The sequence below is a fragment of the Protopterus annectens genome, chromosome 9.part0 (assembly GCF_019279795.1).
Source record: "Protopterus annectens isolate FY-2018-M chromosome 9.part0, PAN1.0, whole genome shotgun sequence".
In the NCBI taxonomy this organism is placed as follows: Eukaryota; Metazoa; Chordata; order Ceratodontiformes; family Protopteridae; genus Protopterus; species Protopterus annectens.
The window spans coordinates 691,594,762-691,617,976 of NC_056743.1; the positions used below are offsets into that span (position 1 = coordinate 691,594,762).

A 23,215-nucleotide genomic window follows, 5' to 3' on the forward strand; every position below is an offset into this window, starting at 1 on the left:
GCATTTGCAATTTGCAAAGTAGTAAACCTATGTAAGATAGGCATATACTTAGGCTTTTTCATCAGAAAAACACCCAAGGTGTAAGGTTAGTGATGCCTATCACAGTTTGGAGAAGGAAAGGCACATGACAGGCATGTGTAGTACATTGCAAGGGACTGTTTCCATTATGTTGTCATTACTGCACATGACAGGCACATGTAGCACATTGTAAGGGACTGTTTCATAGGTTCAAAGGTAGGTACTAGGCTACTGGTCCTAGGGCCTATATACGCCTAGACAAAAACGTACCCTGGCTTTTACCACCCAAAAAAATTATGTTCCTGTGCTCCTGTTGTGCAGAGCCACAGAAGTGATCCCCGGGGTGAATCTCCTATTTCCTATCCAATCATCAAGATTTTTCTTGAAGAGTGCTAATGAGGAGCTTTGCTTGATATAAATAGGTAGTTTGTTCCAGAGTATGGGAAGCCTCTGGAACAGGAATCTATCCCTCCAGCATGTTCTGTTTATTGTGGTAACAAGGTTTAGGTCCCTAGAGCGTGTTGGTCAGAGGGATTGGGATTTCTTTTAAGTGGAGCATGTCCAACAGCTCTGGGTTTGACATAGCTTTGTATGCTACGCAGAGGTCACCTCTGAGTAGGCAATATGCGACAGAGTAAAGCTGGAGTTTTTTGAGACGGTCTGCGTAGGGCATCTGTTTGACGCTGGTAATCCTCTTTGTGAGGTATTTCTGCGGCCTTTCCAGTTGTAGATGTCTTGTGAGGTACATACCAAAAGGGCCATTGTACTCTATAATGGGTCTAATGAGTGACGAGTAGAGGGGAACAATGACCTCTTTTTTCCTGGATGAGAAACCTTTTGTGATGAGGTGTGCCACATAGAAGGATTTCCTGACTACTGTGGCGATATGATTATCAAAGGACAGACTACTGTCCACCTGTGTCCCAAGGTCTCATCACACCTTCGGTGTTAAGTAGACTACTGCCTATGTGGTAGTTCATGGGTACAGAGTTTTTACCAAAGGGGATGACAATGCACTTTTTGGCATTGAGCTTGAGGGCATGGCTTTGACACCAGGCATCTGTCTTAGTGAGGCCCTTTTGTAGGATGTCCACATCGTTAGGAGTATCGATTATGGCTCCTAGTTTGCAATCATCTGCAAACTTATTTAGCCACAGACCTTCTGTGTTAGCCTGTAATTCAGAGAAGTAGATACCAAACAGGAAAGGACCCAGGACTGAAACCTGTGGTACTCCACTTGTCACTGGTCTGAAGTCGGATTTGGTGTCTGCTACTTTGACAGTGTGGGTTCTGTCAGTGAGCCAGTTGGCAACCCATCTTGTGACATAGGGATTTATACCTAGTTTAGTGAGTTTATCTATAATTCCAGAGTGGGGGATAGTGTCTAAAGCCTTGGTGAGATCTAGATAGGCTGTGTGAACCACCTTACCCTCATTTACGGCTTTGGTGACTGTTTCAAAGAAGTCTATCATGTTTAGGGGACATGATTTGCCTTTTGCAAACTCGAACTGGGTGGGGTCCAGAGTTTGGAGATTACGAATGTCTTTGTTTATAAGTTCCATGATGATACGTTCCACGGCCTTGCAGACCAGGCTTGTCAGGCTAATGGGGTGGTAGTTCCGGGGGTCCATGGTGGCTCCCCCTATGTGGAGTGGGATAACCGTCGCTGTGTGCCATTCAGTGGGCACATAGCCTGAGGTGAGGCTATGATTGAACATGGTACTTAGGTGGGGTGCCAGTTCGTTCTGTATTTCATGTAGAATGCAGCCTGGGATGTTGTCAGGTCCCATGGATACTGTGTTCTTGGCTTTGGAGAGTGTGGTTTTTACCTGTGCAGCCTTGATTACCGGAACTTTGCATTCTTCCGGTATAGAGATGGGCCCTTTGGAGGTGAGAGGGGGGTAAAGTTAGCACCGAACCTATCTGCCAGGATGTTGGCAATATCAGTTGGTTCTGTATATTTAAAAACATTGTGCTGTAACTCAGAGCAGATATGAGTGTTGCCACTGAGATTCTTGACATGGCTATAGAATGCTTTGTGGTTGTCTTTTTAATCAGTGGCGATTTTGTTTCCGTAACTAGCTTTGATGGATTTTATGAGGGGTCTCATAAAATCTTCCATGCACATGACAGGCACATGTAGCACATTGCAAGGGACTGTTTCCATTATGCTGTTCTTACTCTTCAGCACAATTTATTACATTCATTAAAAAGGAATAATCGGCAGCAGTACCAGTTGTCTGTGGTTCAACCTTCCCTGTCATTTGTTCCTCACAACCAAATCTCTGTGTGTGCACAACCTCCCCCGTTTGCATTGTTTCATGTTTGTCTCTTTACACCCACAAAATCTCCTACCTCCTCAGTCCATAGCAAGCCTTCCCTTCCCTTACATCCTATACTGCTCATCCCTTCACTATTTATATGAAAAAGGGTCTCTGTCCCACAAAATTATCCTTCCACGCATTCTCACTTTGCAGTCTTCTGTGTGTTATCCTTGTATGTCTCCCTCTGCTTGCTATCATCCCTCTTTAATACCATCCCATACTACCCTTTTCCTCCCTGTTTTGTCTCTGATAAGGGTGACTGCATTTCTTGCACCCCACTGGACAAGAAACAACCTATTTTGCTGTCTGATAGCACATCTTCCATAGCACTATGAGATACTCTGCTGAACAACACAACAACAGGCACAACAGCACTCGCATTTATAAGCAGTACACATTGTTCTGCTGTATTAAATACTGCAGAATATGTTACCTGGTGCACTAGCCTACTGCTCCTATGTCAGCAATTCACATTGCTCTGCTCTTCTGAGTAATGTGGATCTCAGCTGTTCAGTGGGGTAACATGATAAAAAGGGGTAACCAATTGAAATGGCAGGATGCGCTACAGCAAGCTCAGAAACACAGAGACTGAATGGTCAAAAAACAAACTTACATAAACTAAGTCTGAGATGGCATTCTTTGGAATATTCCCTCTTCACCAAGGTATAGCAATCTTGGAGTTGGTTTATATAAGTTTAGGGAGGTGTGGGGGCTTCCCCTCCAAAAAAAGAAGTTTAAAGAAGAAGAGCGATCTTTGAGATCCATTCTTCTTCTAGTTTTTTGATCTATTTTTTCCAGCTTTTCATCATTCAACATTTCGAATGCCAACATTTCAGTATGTTACAATTCCATAAAAGTGCAGGAAACCAGTGTCAAACAGCAGCAACATGCAGCAACCAAAAACAAGCAAAAAACACTGTTGAAGGACCAGGCTCAATATATCCCATAATGAGTTTATTTATCCAGTTAACTATAAAAAGTACTCCCCTAAATTATATGCTGATTGTCAAACCAGCAATGTTGTATATTTAGCTTGTTGTTTATGGTGCACTTCATTTTATGTAGAGAAAACTAATTGTAGGTTTAAACAAAGAATTTTACGACATTGTTCAGCTATATAACTGAAATTAGAACATAACGCATTGTACCAACATATAAAGCAATATTGTGATCATATATTCAACTTTATGGTTTTACAGTTTATTAAAGCTAATCCTAGGGGAGGGGATCTTATTAATTATACACAGTCATGTGAGGTTAGGTGGATTATTGCGTTAAGGGCAGATAGAAGCCCAGGCTTCAATGGTGTTATCCCACTGAAACCTATTTTAAAGGGGCATAGACCTTTTTTTTGATTGGTCATACCTTCTTTAAAAGTAACAATGTGTCTGTGCAATTTTCCTGAAGAAAGTAGTTTCCCAAAAGCGCTTACTTTTTGTCTTTTTTTTATTCTATGTCCTATTAAAGTTTTAGAGCCTGGTGGACTGAGTAGTGTCTGCATTTTCAAAACTTAAAAACATGAAAAATAATAGTAAGATCAACTTACCTAAATCACACTATCTAAAACTACCATCTGGTGTCATAAAAGGGGCATTACATCCAAATATTCATAAAAAGAGCTTGAAAGAAACACTTGCTTAGTATGTATCTATAAATAAAACATTTACAAATAAAAAGACAAGCTTATAAAGCATAAAAATACCTTGTTAAAATTTAAAAAATTTTATTTTTATTTTATTTTATTTATTAACCGGGAAAGTCCGGCTTGGAACAAAGCCAATTTACAGCGGAGGCCCGGGGAGAAAGGCACCAGATGCATGTCTTTGTAATGTGGGAGGAAACCGGAGCACCCAGAGGAAACCCACACGAACGCAGGGCGGACATGCAGACTTCACACAGAAGGCACCCCAGCCGAGAATCGAACCGGAGAACCTCTTGCTGTGAGGCGACAACGCTACCGCTGCACCTCTGCGCCGTCCAATAATAAAATAATAAAAAAATCATAGCATAGCTGCTCTCAATTATAAAATGGGGACCATGGACACATTTTCATTAAGCCCTGGTGCCCTGTTTGCTTCTAAAATTAACTGCCAGTAGACCTCTTTATATTCTATTTTGGTCTCCCAGGGCCCTCCTCTAATATCCAAAGGCTTTTGTGATAAACTTTAATGGTGATGCTGACACCATTAAAACATTATTAGTAAAGAATGGAAAAAGTTAGCTATTTTTTCAGCTCTTGATGGTATTTTCAGGACACCTCTTACATTTATTTTCCAAAAGGGGTTAAGTATAAAAGATTTAATCAACCAGAACAGTACTAATAGGAATAAGTTAAGCAATAAAAAGTAGAAACTTATAAATGCGGAGCCTGCACACAGTGTTCCTAAAAAATAAATAAATAAATTTTATATATATATATATATATATATGGGTCTACCTGATTTAACTGAAAACTTCAAATGCCAACAACAAGAACACCGATACCGGAAGATCGACAATGGAGAAGACCGAAAGTTGAAAATTCCGACGCTGAGAACACCGACATGTTAAGGTAAGTGTGCGGTAGGGATGGACGTTAGGATCAGGGTGCGGGTAAGTGTGTGATAGTGACGGATGTTAGGGTTAGGGTGCGAGTCAGGAAAGTGTGCGATAGTGATGGACTTTAGGTTTAGGGGCGGGTTAAGTGAGTTAGGGTTAGGGTGCGAGTAAGGTAAGTGTGCGATAGTGACGGACTTTAGGGTTAGGGGAGGATAAAGTGAGTTAGGGTTAGGGTGCGGGTAAGGTAAGTGTGTGATAGTGACAGACTTAAGGGTTGGGGCGGATTAAGTGAGTTAGGGTTAGGGTGCGGGTAAGGTAAGTGTGTGATAGTGATGGACCTTAGGGTTAGGGTTAAGGTTAGTGCATAGACAGTTGTGTATGTAAGGTTTAGTATAGGTTTGTAAGGTGTTTGGTGTGCTTGTGTTGTGTGTGTGTTTTTCGGAAAAGGTATTTGTTTTGTTGATTGTCGGGATTGTGGTTTGTTGGGCATGTGAAGTTTTGTGTTTTTGAACTTTTGGTTTTGTGGTGTCGGTTATTTCGTTGTCGGTGTTTTGGCGTGTTGGCGTTATCAGGTAGACCCATATATATATATATATATATATATATATATATATATATATATATATATATATTTGACATCTGTTAACAGGGCTAGTCCATCTGAGCCAATTACCTGTTTTCAATGGAGACCTGAAGAGAAAAGCTCCAGCATTACAATCACACAAAGATAACACATTATGAAATATACAAAAATCCAGGGAAAAAAATGCAGCATTACAACACGAACAAAGATTGCACATAAAGCAACCAGATGAAACAAATAACTGTCATTAAAGAGACTTAAATAAATACAAACAATACATCTAAGTAGAGACAGTACTGACATATCTTTCCCACTGTAACTTATTGTAGTATTGACTAGTGAACAGATTAGTCATTGAATTTTGAGATGTAGACAGGGAGTGAAAAGAAAAAGATTGGGACATGCAGCTTATGGAGGATTTTGGCAAGGGAAAGCCTTTCAGTTTAGAAAGTAGTGCATGACTTCAGTTTTAAAACAGCTAGAACTAGTGATACTACGAATGTAAGGTAGTAGCCTATTCCATGCAAGGAACACTGAGTACTTACAGAGGAGTTTACCAATGGTTTCGTTGGGCTTATAGATGTCAAGAAGGTGCTAGTCAGAACAACGAACAGACGGAGATGGGGTATAAGGGGATACTAGGGTAGAAAGAGATGGGCAGGCTAGAGGTTTGTTGAGTAGGGAGTGTGTCAGCTGCAGCTGGGAAAGTAGTAAGAGCTGGGGGAATTCCAGCCATTGAAGCTGTTTCAGGCCAAGGCAATGCTGGGATTTATAAGGCTGGTTACAGGCGAATCTGGCTATGTTGTAAGATTGTTCAAGTTTTGATAGAAGATTTGACTGGAGATGAGTAAGGATAGGGGAGGCATAGATGAGACATGGAAAGAGGTAGGCTTGGGCAAGGGTGAGTTTGGAGTTAGGAGTAAGAAATTTTTTATTCCTGTAGAGAAGACCCAGTTTCTGGTTAGTTTTTTTTGATACAGTGTTGAATGTAGATGCTGAATTTGAGTTGGTCATCAATTACTGCACCCAGTAACTTAGTGTGATGTTCAGCTTTGATGAGGGTGTTATCTAGAGAACAAATCGTAAAGGTGGATTTAAGATGGAAGAGAGTTTTGAGAAGAAATAGTAGAAGCCTAGTTTTTTTGGGGTTGAGTATAAGTTGATGGTCTGTGAGCCATTTTTCCACGGATGAGAGTTTTGGGTGATAGAAACAAGTTTAGAGATGCTGTCAGCACAAAAGATAAGAGTAGAGTAATTGGAGTTTTGTATAAGGGAGGAAGTATTGCAGGAGGACTGAGCCTTGCGGAACACCAGTTTAGATAGGTAGGAAGGGGGAGCAAGCAGATTGCCATCTGACAGACTGAAGCCTATTTGAGAGATAGCTCGATAACCAGTGAATAGTAGAGGGGGAGAGGTTTAGATCAGTAAGCTTAGTAAGTAGCTTGGAATGGGAGACAGTTTTGAAAGGTTTAGAGAGGTCGATTAATAGGCAAGATGTCAGGAGGTTTTTGTCCCTGGCTTCAGCAACAGTGTGAGTGAAGGACAGAAGGGCAGTGGAGGTGCTGTGGTATGGCCTAAAGTGGGGTTCAGAAGATTTGTATTAATAAGGTGAGTTAAAAGCTGGTTGTAAGTGCATTTATTGAAGATTCTGGTTAGGTGAGATAGGATGGTAATAGGTCTGTAGTTAGAGGGCTCAGTGGAGTTACCTCCTTTGTGAAGAGGAATGGTGTAGAAAGATTTCCAGATGTTGGGGACAATAGACTCTTGGATAGATCTATTTATTAGGATTGAGACAGGATGGGCTATGGATTGAGCGGCAAGTTGAAAAGGGGGGGGGGTTCAGTAGAGGAAGAGCAGGATTTTAGTTTTAGTAGAAGGGACTTGATGTAAGCTGTGGAGATGGGGTTAAGAGAAAAAGGGGTGGTGTTGCATGTGTAGTGAGTGGTGTGGGGGGTGGGCATTAATTATGCATTAACACACACCCTGTCAGGCATTATTGCTTGTTTCAAGTCAAGTTTTACCACTGTTAATGTGCAGTGATCATGGGGTTATAAGGGTTAATTTGTTGCTGGATAATTCTGCCAAACTGAAATCTAATCCAATGCATAGAAGATTAATTACAGATTATATGGAAGCAAAACAGTTACTGTGTAAAAATAACTGGAGTGTGGTTTTCAGTGGAAAAACTGCAGATGGAATGTGGAAAGTTTTGAAAGAGAAATATGAGTGCAAAAAATCAAAAAAAAAAGTTTAACATCGGGATCTAGACATACAACATCAGGGGGATATATTTCCATAAGAACAAGATATCTGATTAAGGTGAGAGACAAAAAAATATAAGAAATGGAAGAGAAGTCGAACTACAACTTTGAAAACTGAAATAAACAAGCTGAACAAACAGATTAAGCATAGTGTAAGACAAGATCAAGAAAAATGTGAAGAAAATTTATATAAAGATATTGAGCATAACATGAAACATTTTTATAGATATATAAGATATGGAGGGAGTAAAGAGACGCAAACTGATAAACTATGTGCAGATTCTAAAATTTATTCTCAGACACAACAGATTATAGATATATTTATAAAATCTTATGCAAAACAGTTTGGCAAAAAGTTGTCCAAGTGACATCCAGGTAACCCCAGATACTGGAATACAATTAGATTATATTGAAAAAGAACTACACAAACTGGATCCAAACAAAGCAGAAGGAGCAGATGGAATTAGTAACAATGACCTGAGAACACTTCAGCAAGAACTTACAGTACCATTATATCTGTTATTCACTAGGTCATATAAATATGGGGATATTCCTCAAGAATGGAGACATGCGTTTATTAAACCTGTATTTTACGGGAAGGGGGACTAGGACAAACCCGGAGTCATATAGACCCTTAAGTCTACTTTCATGTTTTGGAAAAATAACGGAGAAGCTAATATTGGATAAGCTATTGGCAGAAGTGGATAGGTTGAAACTTGAAACCATATATCAGCATGCATATGTTGAAAATAGATCTACTACCACCTGTAACATGATGTCCTATAACAATGTAATAACAGCTATGAATGAAACATTGTGCTGTGATGTAATTTATATAGATTTAACTTCAGCATTTGACAGGGACATACACAAAACACTGATCAATAAATTAGTCGAACCAGGTATTGATGTACTCTTGATAAGATGGATAGCTGCATGGCTTACAAATAGGACATGGCAAGTATCATACAGCAACTGTACAGGTGAAATCCCTAGTTATAGTCAGGGTATCCCACAGGGCTCTGTCCTAGGCCCTTACTTGTTTAGATTGTATATTTCAGACCTAACATTTCATCTGAGGTTTTCTACAGTCTATATGCAGACGACCTGAAATTGGGTTAACTGATTACATGTGTTACAGATAAAGCATGTCTGCAAAATTACTTGACTAAATTGACCATTTGGGTACAGGAGAATAATATGCTGATAAATACATCAAAAAACTAAGCATATGAGATTTGGGATACATAAATTGAAAGGTGAATATTTAATACAGCATACCGAGATAGAAACTGTAGACTCATTTAAGGGCCTGAGTATATGGGTAGATTCAGCTATGAGTTTTTCTAATCATATCAACCAATTGGTTAATGATAGTTACAGAACTATAGATTGTATAAAAATATTCATAAAGTCTAGGAAATCAAAATTGATGGTCATTGTTTGCTAGTTACATTACACCCCAAACTTCAGTATGGAATAACAATATGGAAACCTTATAAAAAACAAGCATGAGTAAACTGGAAAGAGTACAGCGGAAATATACCAACAGCATCCATGGATGTGAACATTTAAGTTATTATGAAAGACTAAAATATCTGAAATTGTACAGTGTCTTTTACAGATATCTAAGAGGAGATCTTATTCACGTAGATAGGGTATTTAGAGACAACTACCTCTGGGAATGTTTGGGATTAACAAAAAGTACTAGAGAATCATCAGATAACCTATGCAGAAGATTCTATAGGAATGAGAAGTGTACTAATTGGTTCTCTGACAGAGTAGCCAATGCATGGAACAGACTACCAAATTACATTAAAGCAAGCACTAGTTTAGATATTTTTAAGAACAGCCTGGACACTTATTATGGGAACAAGTGTTTTGGTATATTGGCAAGCTAGAAGGGCATTAATGTTCGTGCTTGAAATATTTGTATGTATGTAAATGTATGTATTGCTTCCTAAACCTAAAACTCCACAAAAGCTAAATTCCCTGATCACTCCCTAACCGTAAAACTCCCCTCCCACTCCCTAAACCTAAAACTCTCTTACTGCTCCTTAACTCTAAAACTCCCTTCCCATTCCCTAACCCTATAATAATTTCCCTCACCCCTAACCATAAAACCTACCTCCTGCTCCTTCCAACTTGCTGCTTGTTCTGAACCCACAACTCTTGATTCTTTGATTAGGTTCTTAACTGAAGAGTCTTCTGTGTGTACAAGTGGTACGTAAGTGACTGTGTGTGTGTGTGTGTGTGTGTGTGTGTGTGTGTGTGTGTATGTGTGTGTATACATTTTAAGATTCTGTGTGGCAGTTATGGCACACGATTAAGGCTACAAGCTCTTTTCTTTGTTAGTGAGCTGCTTCCTGTACACCTGGGTTTGAGTCCCACAGCCACTATTTGCAATGGTATCCTTGACTGCATGACTAGTAACTACCTATGAACTTACAGAATGACAGCTTGCCTAGGATTACTTCTCTGCCTTACACTCCTTGCTTGCTAGGAGAGACTCTGACTCCTTAACAACCCTGACTAGAACAACTACACAACAAAGAATGAATGAATGAAAGAAGCTCTTTTGCACCGGAGCTAACTCTGCAACTAAATGTTGCAGCAATCCAGCAACACCCTGACTGATTCTACTTACTGTAAATGATTCACTTACTTATGACAGCAGCGGTTAGAAATGTGAAAGCCCCACATAGAGGTATAACATCTGGCCTGGAGTAGATGAAAAGCCTTCTGAATGTAGCTTTTGCAGCTTTCTTCTCCTTCTCCTCATTTTCAGCATCGTCCTCAGTTTTCTGTCCTGACAGTGATGTTTCTCCCAGGCCCACAGTCTCCCAGAACAGTGCAGCTGTAGCAGAAACAAGGTACATCAACAAAGAGAGGTGCAGGACAGAGTGAAACTCAAATGATTTCAAAAGGAATTTCTGCTTCCAGAGTTCATATGTGGGTGATGTGAAGCAGAGCACCACAGAGTACAAGAAGGCATGGAGAGTTCCAACGCATCCAGGGCGAGTGTCCCATTTCTTAAGAAGCTCTACAGTGGCAATACATGTCAGGGGAAATCGAATGCATGTCAGCAACCAGATAAAACTAATGTTGCTGAAAGGATAGAAATGAAGGAGTGCACAATGTAACAGATAATGAATAGAGGCATCAAACAAAATAAATGCCAACAGCACAGAACACAGATTCATTGCTAAATTTAACCACTTGGTCCAGCACAGTTAGAAATCAATGCTTTCGATATACAGATATGGAATGATGCAACTCAGTTGTCTTGAATTTTTGACCAACAATTTTCACATTCTGTAAAATAAAACAAAACACAGCATTAGGTACAATAATTTTCAATACTATTGGGTGTTGACAAAGACATGCAAGGCCACTTTCTACGTTTATTTGCTTTTGAATGTAGTTGACCAATAGTATATTGCCCATTTGTTATTTCACATAGTATTACTTGGACTGCTTGCATATAATGCACAACTTCCACACTTCAGTAGAAACCTTACTGTTTTACATACAGTTTCTATAAAAGTACTTACAAAATACAGGTTAAGTCTGAAGTCAGCATCTGAGACATACTGGGACAGAAGCTTTCATCAGTACTCTGCTAATAAAATCAAACATATTTGATGGCGGAGACAAACAGACATACTAGTCACAAAAAGACTGGCAAAGATGTCAATCTGAGTGCATTGCATATAGTTATGCAGTTCACAACAGTACTTTGCAAGGACAGTGAGTGCCTTTGATGTGTGGGAGGTAGGCAATGGTTACTGCACAAATCATGTTTGCATACACATGTGTGTGTGTGTGTGTGTGTGTGTGTGTGTTGTTTTTTTATAATACATGTAGATTATTGCTCTGTTCTGTTTTACATGTGTAGGAGAGGCATGAGTCTGCAGAAGAATAAAGGTACCTATTTAATTATTTCCTTATTTATGAAGACTTGCTTAACCAGCAAACATTTTCAGATTCTAAGCCCTGAAATATCTGGTAGAGGATGCAGAAAATAAAGTGCATTCTGGTTTTAAACATTAATAACAGTTGTACAAAAATGAAATTATGAATACTTCGTAATATTAAACTTAACAGCAGAGTGCTGTAGTCGGACTACTCAGCATGCAAAACATACCTTGTGGCTGCCAATCACACAGGACAGAACACATGGAGATGGAGGAACGACTGAATCCTGAAACTGGAATTTTACTCAGTTTCCTATTGAAATAACCATTTTCAAGGATAGTGTGCCCAAAAAAGCCAAAATCAAGTAAAGAAAGGCACACAAGTGGAGAAACAGCACAATGTATTAAAAAAGACTTTATTTCACACAATAATTAACGCCAGTAAAATGGAAGAGTCGTTTTCGTCCAAACTAAGTCAGACTTCATCAGATAACACACATCAAACTCATTTGTATATTATTTTTATAATTGTTCAAGTGGTTTTAAGGTATGTTTAAAATATGAGCAACACTAGTGAATGTATTTGTGAAAATTTTTGACATCTCACAAGAAACATTTTGAAGGAACTATGGAGTTTTACCTACTCAGTATGTGGCTCTGATTAACTTAATTAATTGGGTTCACATGATTGGATGAAACTTTTTGAATTTATTTTTAAAAGGAACTTGTGAGTTTGATGTACATTATCTGATGAAGTCTGACTTGGTTTGGACAAAAACGACTCTTCCATTTTACTGGCGTTAATTATTGTGTGGAATAAAGCCTTTTCTGAATACATTGTGCTATTTCTCCACTTGTGTGCCTTTCTTTACTTGGTTTCCTATTGAAATATCAGCATAGCATTGTACACCTATGAACTATTCGAACTACAGATGTTCGAATAGTTCATATGTATGCAAGCTACATAATTGAACGGTATATTTGTGAATGTACTGTGCATTCGCAAATATAACGTCCGATTATGTACAGTACAGGTACAGTGCGGTTAGGGAAATACATCCCTTTCCTCACTGTAGTGCGATCTCGCAGTTGGAATATTTAGCTAGGGGGTGTGTGGGGGGCACAGGGGGGCTTGCCCCCCTGCATAAACAGGATGTTAGGTGTAGGGGTTAGGGAGTTACGGCAAGGGTGGCATTGTTGTTAATGCTGTAAAATGTCATTGACATTTTCGGCATTAACAGCTGATTTTCGACATTAGGGCCATTAGGTTATGTGTACTTTCAGTGGAACAATTCACTGTTAAGTACCGTTTTTATTCTAAACTAAGACATTTTAATAGTAAACCATTTTACTCATATATCGAGGATAATGGAAAATGTCCGTGACTGCAGGAAATGATAGCAGACAAACTTTGGAGACTTCCATAAGGAAACACAGCTTTAATCGCAGTGGCCCCAAAGTAAGGTCCAACTTGCAGTGCTTTGCAAAGCTTCTAGGCATGACAAAGTCACATTTGCATATATGTTATACAAGGTATCATATCTAAAGAATATGGTGATTATGGAAACAGGTCTTGTACAGCATGCTTTAGAATGGAATGCAACACTTTATCATATTTATCATGACATGAATACATCACTTAAAAAAAAAAAAGAATAGGCAACATTTAGTAGCTTTCTTGCCTTTATGACCTATAATAAAGGACACAAAAAGCTATCCATCCTACCATACAGGCTGAGTTTTGTCAGTATCATATCTGAACTGCCTGCACACATACATGTAGTGGAGAAGGTACCCTCCCTTGACACCATACTGTACAAAGAACAAAGCAGTTGAGCAGACTGAATCTCTTCAATGGCTACTTTAGATGTGAATGAAGGCTTATTCATAAGGAAATACTCTCTTTACAAAAAGGCAGGTAAGAGGGTTTGACAGAAAGAGGCAGTGAAAATAAAGGCCTTCTTTCACATATCACCATCTCACACTAGCATATAGTATGTGTTGATGCCAAGAAGTTTAATTTTGTTGTACTTTACCATCTGTCATGAAAAATGAGCACACATCTGCAGGGCCCATTGCATAGTAAGTCTATAAGATAAAACTGATATAGGATATTAAAAGTTGCACATTCAGAGTACTTACCAAATCAAATGTAGAGATGTCTTACTTTCTTATAAGGCTAATAAGAGTTAGCATAGTTTACACTGTAATTTTAAAACTAGCTCCTTGACTGGCCTCACCTTTACTTTTGCTGCTTTATTTGTACTGGGAAGTGTATTATGTACTGTTTCACTGTGTTTACATTGCAATGACAATATAAAGATTGTGTGTTGCTTAGACCAGCTAATTCTTGCGACATTGTCTGAAATGGGATAACCTACAGTGTGCAGACAGTGAAGTTAAGTACTGTACACCACTGTGTTATACACCCTGAAGTTCCCATATTAAAATGTAGGGCAAGCAAATAACCTTAGTTTTAATCAAATCAAGCCTTTGTTGTTACTATATATATATATATATATATATATATATATATATATATATATATATATATATGGGTTCCCTTCAGAATTTCGAAGCTCAAAACTTCAAATTTCATATGATCGAAGATCATATGTTCGAAGTTTCAAAACTTTGAAATCCTGAATGGAGATCGGCATACAGTGCGGACCGGGAGATTTCCCTTGTCCTCCCTGTAGTGTAATCTCAGAGTTTATATATTTAAGTTGCGGGTGGTATGGGGGTGCAGGGGGCCTTGCCCCCTTGCATACATGTTTATACTGTGTTGGGTGGTGTTTTTTGGGGGGGTTCACTATTTTGAGATTCCAAGATTTCGAGATTCTGAACTCGACATTCTGAAACTCGAGATTTTGGAATTTCGAAATTTCGTAGTGAACCAATATATATATATATATATATATATATATATATATATATATATATATACATATACACACATGTATGTATGTATATATATATATATATATATATATATATATATATATATATATATATATATATATATAAATAATCACAGTCAAAGGAGGCAGCGGAACACAGCAGTAAAATTCAAGAATTTAATCCCAGAGCAAACAGTAGAACAAACAGTAAGCACTTTCGCAGCAGCAGCTGCTTCATCAGACTGTTCTATTGTTTGCTCTGGGATTAAATTCTTGAATTTTACTGCTGTGTTCCGCTGCCTCCTTTGACTGTGATATTGTATGATTTATTTTTGGAGCACCGGTTTACCTACACCAGTCTTTGTTCTTTGTTGATATATATATATATATATATATATATATATATATAAATCAAAGTGCATATTGCCTAACAACAAGTGAATTTATTGAGTTTTATAGTCATAACCTGAGTGTAGAAAGCAGTTACAATTTCTCAGGCTATATTGAATTTTTGCATGTTAAAAGAAGTAAATTAAAAAATGCTGGCATAACAATTTAAGGAGTCACAGATTATAACACGAAAGATGAGCCCTGATAGTCATTTACATGGGTACAGATATGTAAATGCCTTTTGTACCTTATACAGTATGCCACTGAAGATAACCATGAGTCATGTCTAGTCCCCAGGGACACTCAGTCTTTTTCCTGGCATCTTGAATGGTGCACAAGTACTCCTGTGTTTGGGAATGCCAGGCAGTACAATGTAACCTGTCATTACTATACATTACTATTGAATAAGGCAACTGATACTGTACAGCATGCCTTACCATGTCATTACACCAGCTATTGGGTAAGCATGCTGTACAGAAGTTAGCTGCCTTACTCAATAGAGCTGTGTAGTGTCTTCAGGCTAATCAGTCCTACCAGATATTTCCAAGTCACAGTCATTAAGCATTAGGACAGTGGTCATTACCACATTATATTAATATGGAGATCTGGTGCTGTACAAACATGTGCCAGCATCACTGTGTGGAAGTGAGACACTGCAGCACATGGTAGCAGGTTTGCCTGCCCTATAACGGGCTACATAGCTGGTAAAGAATTTCCTTCTTTTTTGTGTCTGCCTGTGTCTATCACTGATATATGTAGATTACTCACTGTTCTATGCTAAGCAACGTACTGGCAGAGGAGGAGGATAACTGTCTGATAGCTTAAGCTGCACTGTTACTGGTAAATGGCGTAAAATCAGAAGGTGGGCTGTTTAGCATATGGTGCACGTCGTTGATATGCAATGGACCAACAGTAAGCAAGGAGTCTTGCATGACCTTTATGAAATACTTTAGTGGATTTTATGAATCTGAAAGGGTTTTATATGCTATTCCATGGTACATAAAACCCTGCTATGCATGCTTTATTATGATATTTGTGATCAAAGTAACACTGTATCATGAATCCTTATAACAATTCAGCTATATAAATTCATAGATCAGCATTGTTAAAACCTTCACAAATGCATGCCATGGGAAATAGCATCAAAGTCTGTAGCCAAGAACGTGTTTTCCTCTTTCTTTCATGGATAACACCAGTTTAGCTAAAATCAATGTAGAAACATGGCTTGCAATAAATGTGCCACAATGATCCATAGCAGTGGGGCGTGGCCAAGACAATGAACAGTTAAAAGCCCTATTTTTTTTCTTTTTAGCTCTGCATCATTTTAACACCTCTGACAGGATTTTTTACTGAAAAACTCAAATATAACATTTCAAAACTTGATGGATTTATAGTTGAACATCTGCTGAAAGATTTACTACAAAAATAGCAAGTTTGAAATTCTTATAACTGTTTTTTTCCTGTCAAGAAAACTAAAAAAGAACTATTGTCTCAGAATAAGCCACTCTAAGCTCAGTGTACAGTACAGTACTGTGAAAAAAGGCATACACAGGCTATGCTAAGCAACATCAGTGAGTTATCTGTAGAGACAGATAAACTAGAAAGCAAAATGGATACTTTCAAATGGGAATATAAAAAACAAGTTGAAGTGCTGAGTGAATCTCTTCAACAACAGTCATCACAAATCTCGAGTATAGAAGAGGCAATGTCTGACTTTGATGGAAGATTACTTGAAAATGAGAATAACACTGAATTTCTTCTAAAACAAAACAACTTATTCTGGGAAAAAAATAGAAGACTTAGAGAACAGATCTAGAAGGAATAACATCAGGATTTATGGGATACCTGAAAAAGACAGTATGATTCAATTTCTTAACACCTGGCTGCCTAAAACTTTGAACCTGCCAGAAGCTTTTTCCTTTGGCAGCAAAAGGTCATACAGATCACTTTCCAACTCATCTTTTAAAAAAAAACACCTTCACCAAGGTCAATGACCGTAAGATTTTTCTCAAGTCAAGATAAGCTGCATGGACTAATTATCCAGTTAAAATTAAATGAAATTCTATAAGATTTACAATGACTATTCAACATTAGTGATGCCAAAGAGAAAAACATGTGTGCCACTTGTTAAAAGATTAAAAATATATATATATATATTAAAGCACAGATCTTGTTTCCAGCAAAAATAAGGATTCACCTTCCAGAAGGAAAGATGATTTTTAACACATTGGAAGATGCAATGGACTTTATACAGAAAAATAAAATTCTAGAAAAAAACAGAAGAAATGGACAGGAATCTATCAGCTTTTTTAAAGAGAAATGCAACACAAGATGGTTGGTTAAAAAAGACAAAAATAGTAAAGAAACTGAAAGACAAATGAATATGAATGTATTTCATGGTTATGGAACTTATGTTAGGTGGCACACTTTCTGATATCTTGGCATAGTTGAGTAATGTACTATTAAATATAATACAAGATGCAACGAATTATACTAAAGAGGCATGTTAAGTTACATTCTGGGTTCTTGAAATGGTCCAGTAGTGTACTACTGATTGCTATAGCACCCAGGAAAGACATGCTATGTTATAAACAAAGTATAAAAATATAGCGTTTTACATAAATAAAAGTTACTATTCGAATGATATTAAATAATTAGAGTAGCAGTCACACTTTTACAAGTTAAATCTTGATCACACATAACTGTCAATTCTTTTAATGCAAATTTATATGGTATGTCTTCTTTAAAAATGACAGTCTTCTTTATATCAAACATCTCATACAAATAGTACTTACTGAATCATTAAATGTTATTTCTTTAAATACATTTTTAGTGGTTAACATACTTTGAAATGTTTTTTATTGTTTTGTTTAGTGGTTTGGAAGGGTTTGAGGGATTGATGTATAAAGCAGAGGTGGCTTGGATTCACTCGTGAATGTTTTTGTGTAAATTGCAGCTGATAAACTGTTCATTTGCAAGCCTTTGTTATAAAAACCAGCTAGAAGCAACTTAATTAGAGTCATGAGCACTTCTATGACGCAGCGGGAGTTCTGACAATTCTAAGAACTGTCCAGGTTACTTCTTCCTGTCTTCTTCTTTCTTTCGGCTTTTCCCGGTTAGGGGTTGCCACAGCGGAACTCCAGTCCGCTAATGATCGGCAGTAGATTTATTTACAGTGCCGAGGTGCCAGCCCGACGCCCAACCTTCAACGAAGGCACGCCCATTCATGCATGTCTTTCAAACACCACTCGACCACGGGGAGGACATGCAGACTCCACATAAAAGGTGCTCTAGCTGAGAATCGAACAGGAGAACCTCTTGCTGGGAGGTGACAACGCTACCACTGCACCACAGTGGCTGTGTTTACTTCTTTCTGTCTAAAAGTAAATGATCATACTTTTTTAATCATATGCTAAGATGTCAATGAATACAAATCAGATAATAAGCAAAAGACAGTCAACTACATTCTAAACCAGTGTCAGTTATTAAATAGTTCTGAATGCTTGCAGTATACCAAAAGGATAGTTTATATGCTAGCCTATAGAATGACACTGCTGATAAAAAATTTAGGATTGTGTTCTTCCGTTATTGTCTCTTTTTAATGATTTTTTTTGTGATAACAAAATGTAATATCTCAGAACAATTAATTATGGAAAGTTTGAATCTTAAAATGGAAGAATTTTCAGATGTTTGTTCAGTTACTATTACACATAACATTTAAGGAAAAAATAGGACTGATTCTAACAGTAGTACTAGATTAAAGAGTATAAAATATATAAGGGTAAATATAACTATATATTATATAATACCGTACACTAGTATTATCGCTAAAATACAAAACCTAGGAATATAGTAATAATACAAGCCATAGTGTACAAACAGAAATAGAAAATGAACATAAGTAAATATGTATATAGTTAAAGAATATAAATATGCCTACAAGGGTGGAGGTTGGCATAGTGGTTAACATGTTCACCTTATAGGCACAAGGTGCAGGGTTTGATTCTCACATGGGGTAATTGGCCGGGCTTGGAATGCCCCACAAAGACAGTTAGCCACATACTAATTTATGAACTTATGATCCTTTGAACAACTTTACACATATTAAATAAAATAGAACAAATATAAAATCATCTGACCAATAAATTAATAATTATGAAAATAACAACTGATTTCCTCCCTATAGTAGACATGGAAGATAATGTGAAGTACAGGGGAAGATGACTGTAGGGATATACAATTTGGTCAACTTATAATAAAGATTCTGAACACCTGTTTAACCTTTCTTATTCATAATAACTCACTGACAGGCTTTTTTAAGATGATGCATACTAAGAATATGAGACAAATTAATATGAATCAGAAGCATGAATTAAGCGTTGTTAGTCTGATGGAGAGTTTGAGAGGCAGTTTGTTCATCTTTTTCAACAAACTAGGAAAACATTACTTCATGGTATAATATTTTAGGGTTATTTCAGTAGGTATTTTTTTGTTTCAAAAGTTTTGTCCATAGCTGAAGATTTCATATTGGTATATAAAAAGTACACAATAAGTTCTGTACATAAATGTGATTTCATTATACATGTGTTTTTCTTGTTTATATAAACATCTGATTTTAAATGTATATCTATTAATATTAATGAAATGAATATGCCAGTAAAGAGGGGAAGTCTCTTCAAATACTTGCAATTATACAAAACTCCAATAGTATTTCTACATGAAACACATTTGGTTATTAAAGATGTAAAGAAATTTTCATTAAAGAATATTTTGGTTTTAGCAGGTTCTGGCTTTCAAGCTAAAAGAAGAGGCACCCTCATTTTATCGAAGAAAACACCAATAATGTCTAAAGTAAAAGATACCTACGTTAATAAAAATGGTATATTAAGCATTGTTATAATTGAGTCGAACAGAGAACGTATATACACACTGATTAACTCTTATTGGATTCCAGGGGTTGGAGCTAAAGATGCAATAAAAGGTGAAGTCATAATAGCTTGTGATTTTAATTGCATTTTATCAGGAAAAAGATCCCACTGAATAAAGAAAGCTGTGAATCACATATTCAGCCAAACACTTAAATTTTGTAACTCTAAGGAATTTAAAGGATATATATGAGCTAAGGAAAACTCACTTCAATTTACCCATTATTCACATAGATATGGAACACAAACAAATATTAATAATTTTTTGTCTCAAATAATCTATCACATATCAGAGAAGTTTCAATAGTTTTGCATCCATTATCTGGCCATAATGCAATAATCTTTAATATTATTTTAAAAACTGACAATTTAATACATCACAGGAGATTACCAGCATACATTATTAAAATAAAAGGATTCAAGTATTTGTATGTTAAAGAGATCAAAAATTTCCTAGAAATAAACATGAATGGTGAAGTTCTGACATTATCTTGTGGGATTCACTGAGTGCTTATTTAAATGGAAGAGTTACAAGCTGGTATATTAGTAAAACAAGAGAATGTGATAAAGAAGTGAATACAGTACAGACCAAAATCGACACACTAAAGTTAAATCTATAACCAAATGACACTATCAGTCAGCCTGAATGTTGTTGTTCTGTCTTTTGGCTTTTTCCCGGTTAGGGGTCGCCACAGCGGAACTCCGGTCCGCTAATGATTGGTAGATGATTTTTACGTGCCGAGTTACCAGCCCTGACGCACAACCTTCAACGAAGGTACGCCCATTCACGCATGTCTCCACACAGAAGACGCTCTAGCTGAGAATCAAACTGGACAGCGTCTTACTGTGAGGCGACAGCCTGTATGTAAAAACTTAAATACAAAATATGTTGAAATTCTAAATCATAAAGTTTCAATACACCTGGAAAAACTTAATCTTCAGGCATATTCATTAAACCCTTTAAGTTTGCATAAATTTGCTCTAAAATCAAAGAAAACAAATAAACTAAATCATATCAAAGAAATTACAACACATATAAATAATAAAAAAGAAAGAAAAATGGATATTAAAGGTATTCTTGAAGGCTTTAAAATATTTTGTGAAAATATAAATAATAATGTTATTATCAGCAATATAACTTTCATTACTCTTTTAATTACAGTCCTGAGTTAGATTTGCAAACTGGTTAGTGTGAGTCTATAGCAGACTCAAAACTCCTCAGATGAGAAGTAATACTTAAATAACCCCACAGCTCTATACCAGAAGGCCAATTCTTTAGAAAATAGCACTCCTATACATTTTCATAATACAAAAAAATGTTGCCTGAAAACAAAATGTAGAGCATAAAGGAAAAAGAAAAGAGAAGAAAAGTAATTAAAAAATGAAAAAATGGATAAATGGAATATACATGGTCAAACAAGGTATGCTTAATATCTAGTGTTATGGGAAAAGGGAATTTATTCAGTTACTCATTACATAGCATGTAGCATACTCCCTTTGTACAAAATATTAGACATATACTTTATCTGACCTCACACTGCAATATATCACATCTTTTGGAATTTATTTAAAGTACTAATTAGTAATATCTACAAAATTAAAAGCTTTTGTTTCAATCGATATATTTTACTTCTTTGTCAACTAGCAAAACTGGCTTTAAAAAATATACATTAAAATGTTAACAAATGTGAATTTCTTTAATACAGAGAATAGAAAGGTACTACTATTACAAAAATGTCAAAAAAGAATAGCACTTCATGAATGCACAAGAATGCACAAAGAATAAAGATGACAAAAGAAGACCTATGGTCTATGAAAGTTTTATGAGTCTGCAACTAACTCACAAGTAGCTGACCTTTCCCGTCTATTGTCCACCCCTCTTCTTTTGCCCACACCTTCATGAATCTACCTGATGAATTATACAAGTGTTTCAATTAACTGAGAGTTACTTCCTTTTCCCTGAAATATTTCCACTTATTCTTAAACCACCCTGCTCTCATCAGCAACTGTTTTACTGTTCCCTTTGCCCTGCTCACCTCTGTCCTTCCTACTCAGGTCTACCCTTTCTATGTACCACCTAACAGTGTGGTGGGTCCAAATCATACTTCCACCTTTCTTTTCAAGTGTACATGCTCAGATACCTAAGTTTCTCCTGACACATCAACCATTTTGGTAACCCATGGTCCTTCAAATTACCCCCATGCTGATGATGCACTACTTGTCAGTGATGAGTATGTGTCTTGCAATGGACTGATGCCCTCTCCAAGATTAGCTATGGTGACTCACCCTCAGTGAGTGCTAGGTTAGGCTTTGACTGCCCTGTGACCCTGAAATGAATTAAGTATTTGGGAATGAATAACTAAATGACCGCTTTGCATTCTTTCCAGCAGTCTTATTTCCAACCTTGGTATAATGTCTAGCAACAGCATTGTAAGCATTATATAACTCAGCACTAAATCCTAACTAAGCAGAACCAATGAAATGTTAATTTAAATAGTTTAGAAGAATTCTTAAATGAAACAAAAGTGTCAATATTTGTAAATATATGTAGATATTTTAAATAAGCCTAGGAATTAATCCAAAGCTTACTGATGTTTTTACTGTTTCTCTAAGATATCAGCTTTTGGTTCTGATTAGTTAAAAAAAATATTATTGACATCATCAGTTTTAGTCTTCCCCCATAAAATATACACACCAGTTTTCTGTTAGATACACCCCGGGATTCATGAACCTTGCGCCAGGCGCCCGCATAGCGTCGGCGTTATAAAGCCAAATATGGCCACCGAGCGATTCAGGTATGAATCAATCCCACGTGCACTATTGGCGTGTGCGGTTCCTCGCCGCCAGTAGGTATGCTAATCACACTGTGTGCGGTATTGCACCATGCAAATGAAGGCAAATGGCGATCCCGCGAAGTTGTGCAGGCGTAAGCGTGGGGAGCGCGGCAATGTAAACCAAAAAGCGGTTTACATTTGGCCAAACATGACCAAGGAGTAATGGAAGGCTGTCAGCGTCAGGTATCATACAGGTGCAATATGCCAATGGCGAAAGGCACGAGAATGTCCAAAGAAAACATGCAAACTGTAAATAATGACATAATTATGTAATGCGCCAGAAACCACAGCAGAACCCCGGATATGTACAGAAGGTGCAAAACAATTAAATAATATGAGAATGTCCTAAAAGAGCAGTATAATACACATTAGATGCACAGCCACCACACACCATAGTATGTATGGAAGCCTCAACCCCAGCGCAAGGGTTGTCAAGGAGAGAAGCGTCAGTGTTAAATTTTGCCGTAACCATGTATTAGCAGTCAATGCCATGCAAATGAGGGCAGATAATAGTGAATCGCGAAA

At 37.2% G+C, this 23,215-nt stretch overlaps 1 protein-coding gene across 1 annotated transcript in view; it reads right to left on the minus strand.

The window, feature by feature from the left end:
- The window catches only part of LOC122811455 (antigen peptide transporter 2-like), a 320,151-nt gene that overhangs the window by 201,397 nt on the left and 95,539 nt on the right, over window positions 1-23,215 (minus strand). Inside the window, exon 2 of the mRNA XM_044083306.1 lies at window positions 10,390-11,039. Coding sequence (XP_043939241.1) covers window positions 10,390-10,927 — 538 coding nt within the window. The 5' untranslated portion in view covers window positions 10,928-11,039. The remainder of the gene's footprint in view (window positions 1-10,389; window positions 11,040-23,215) is intronic.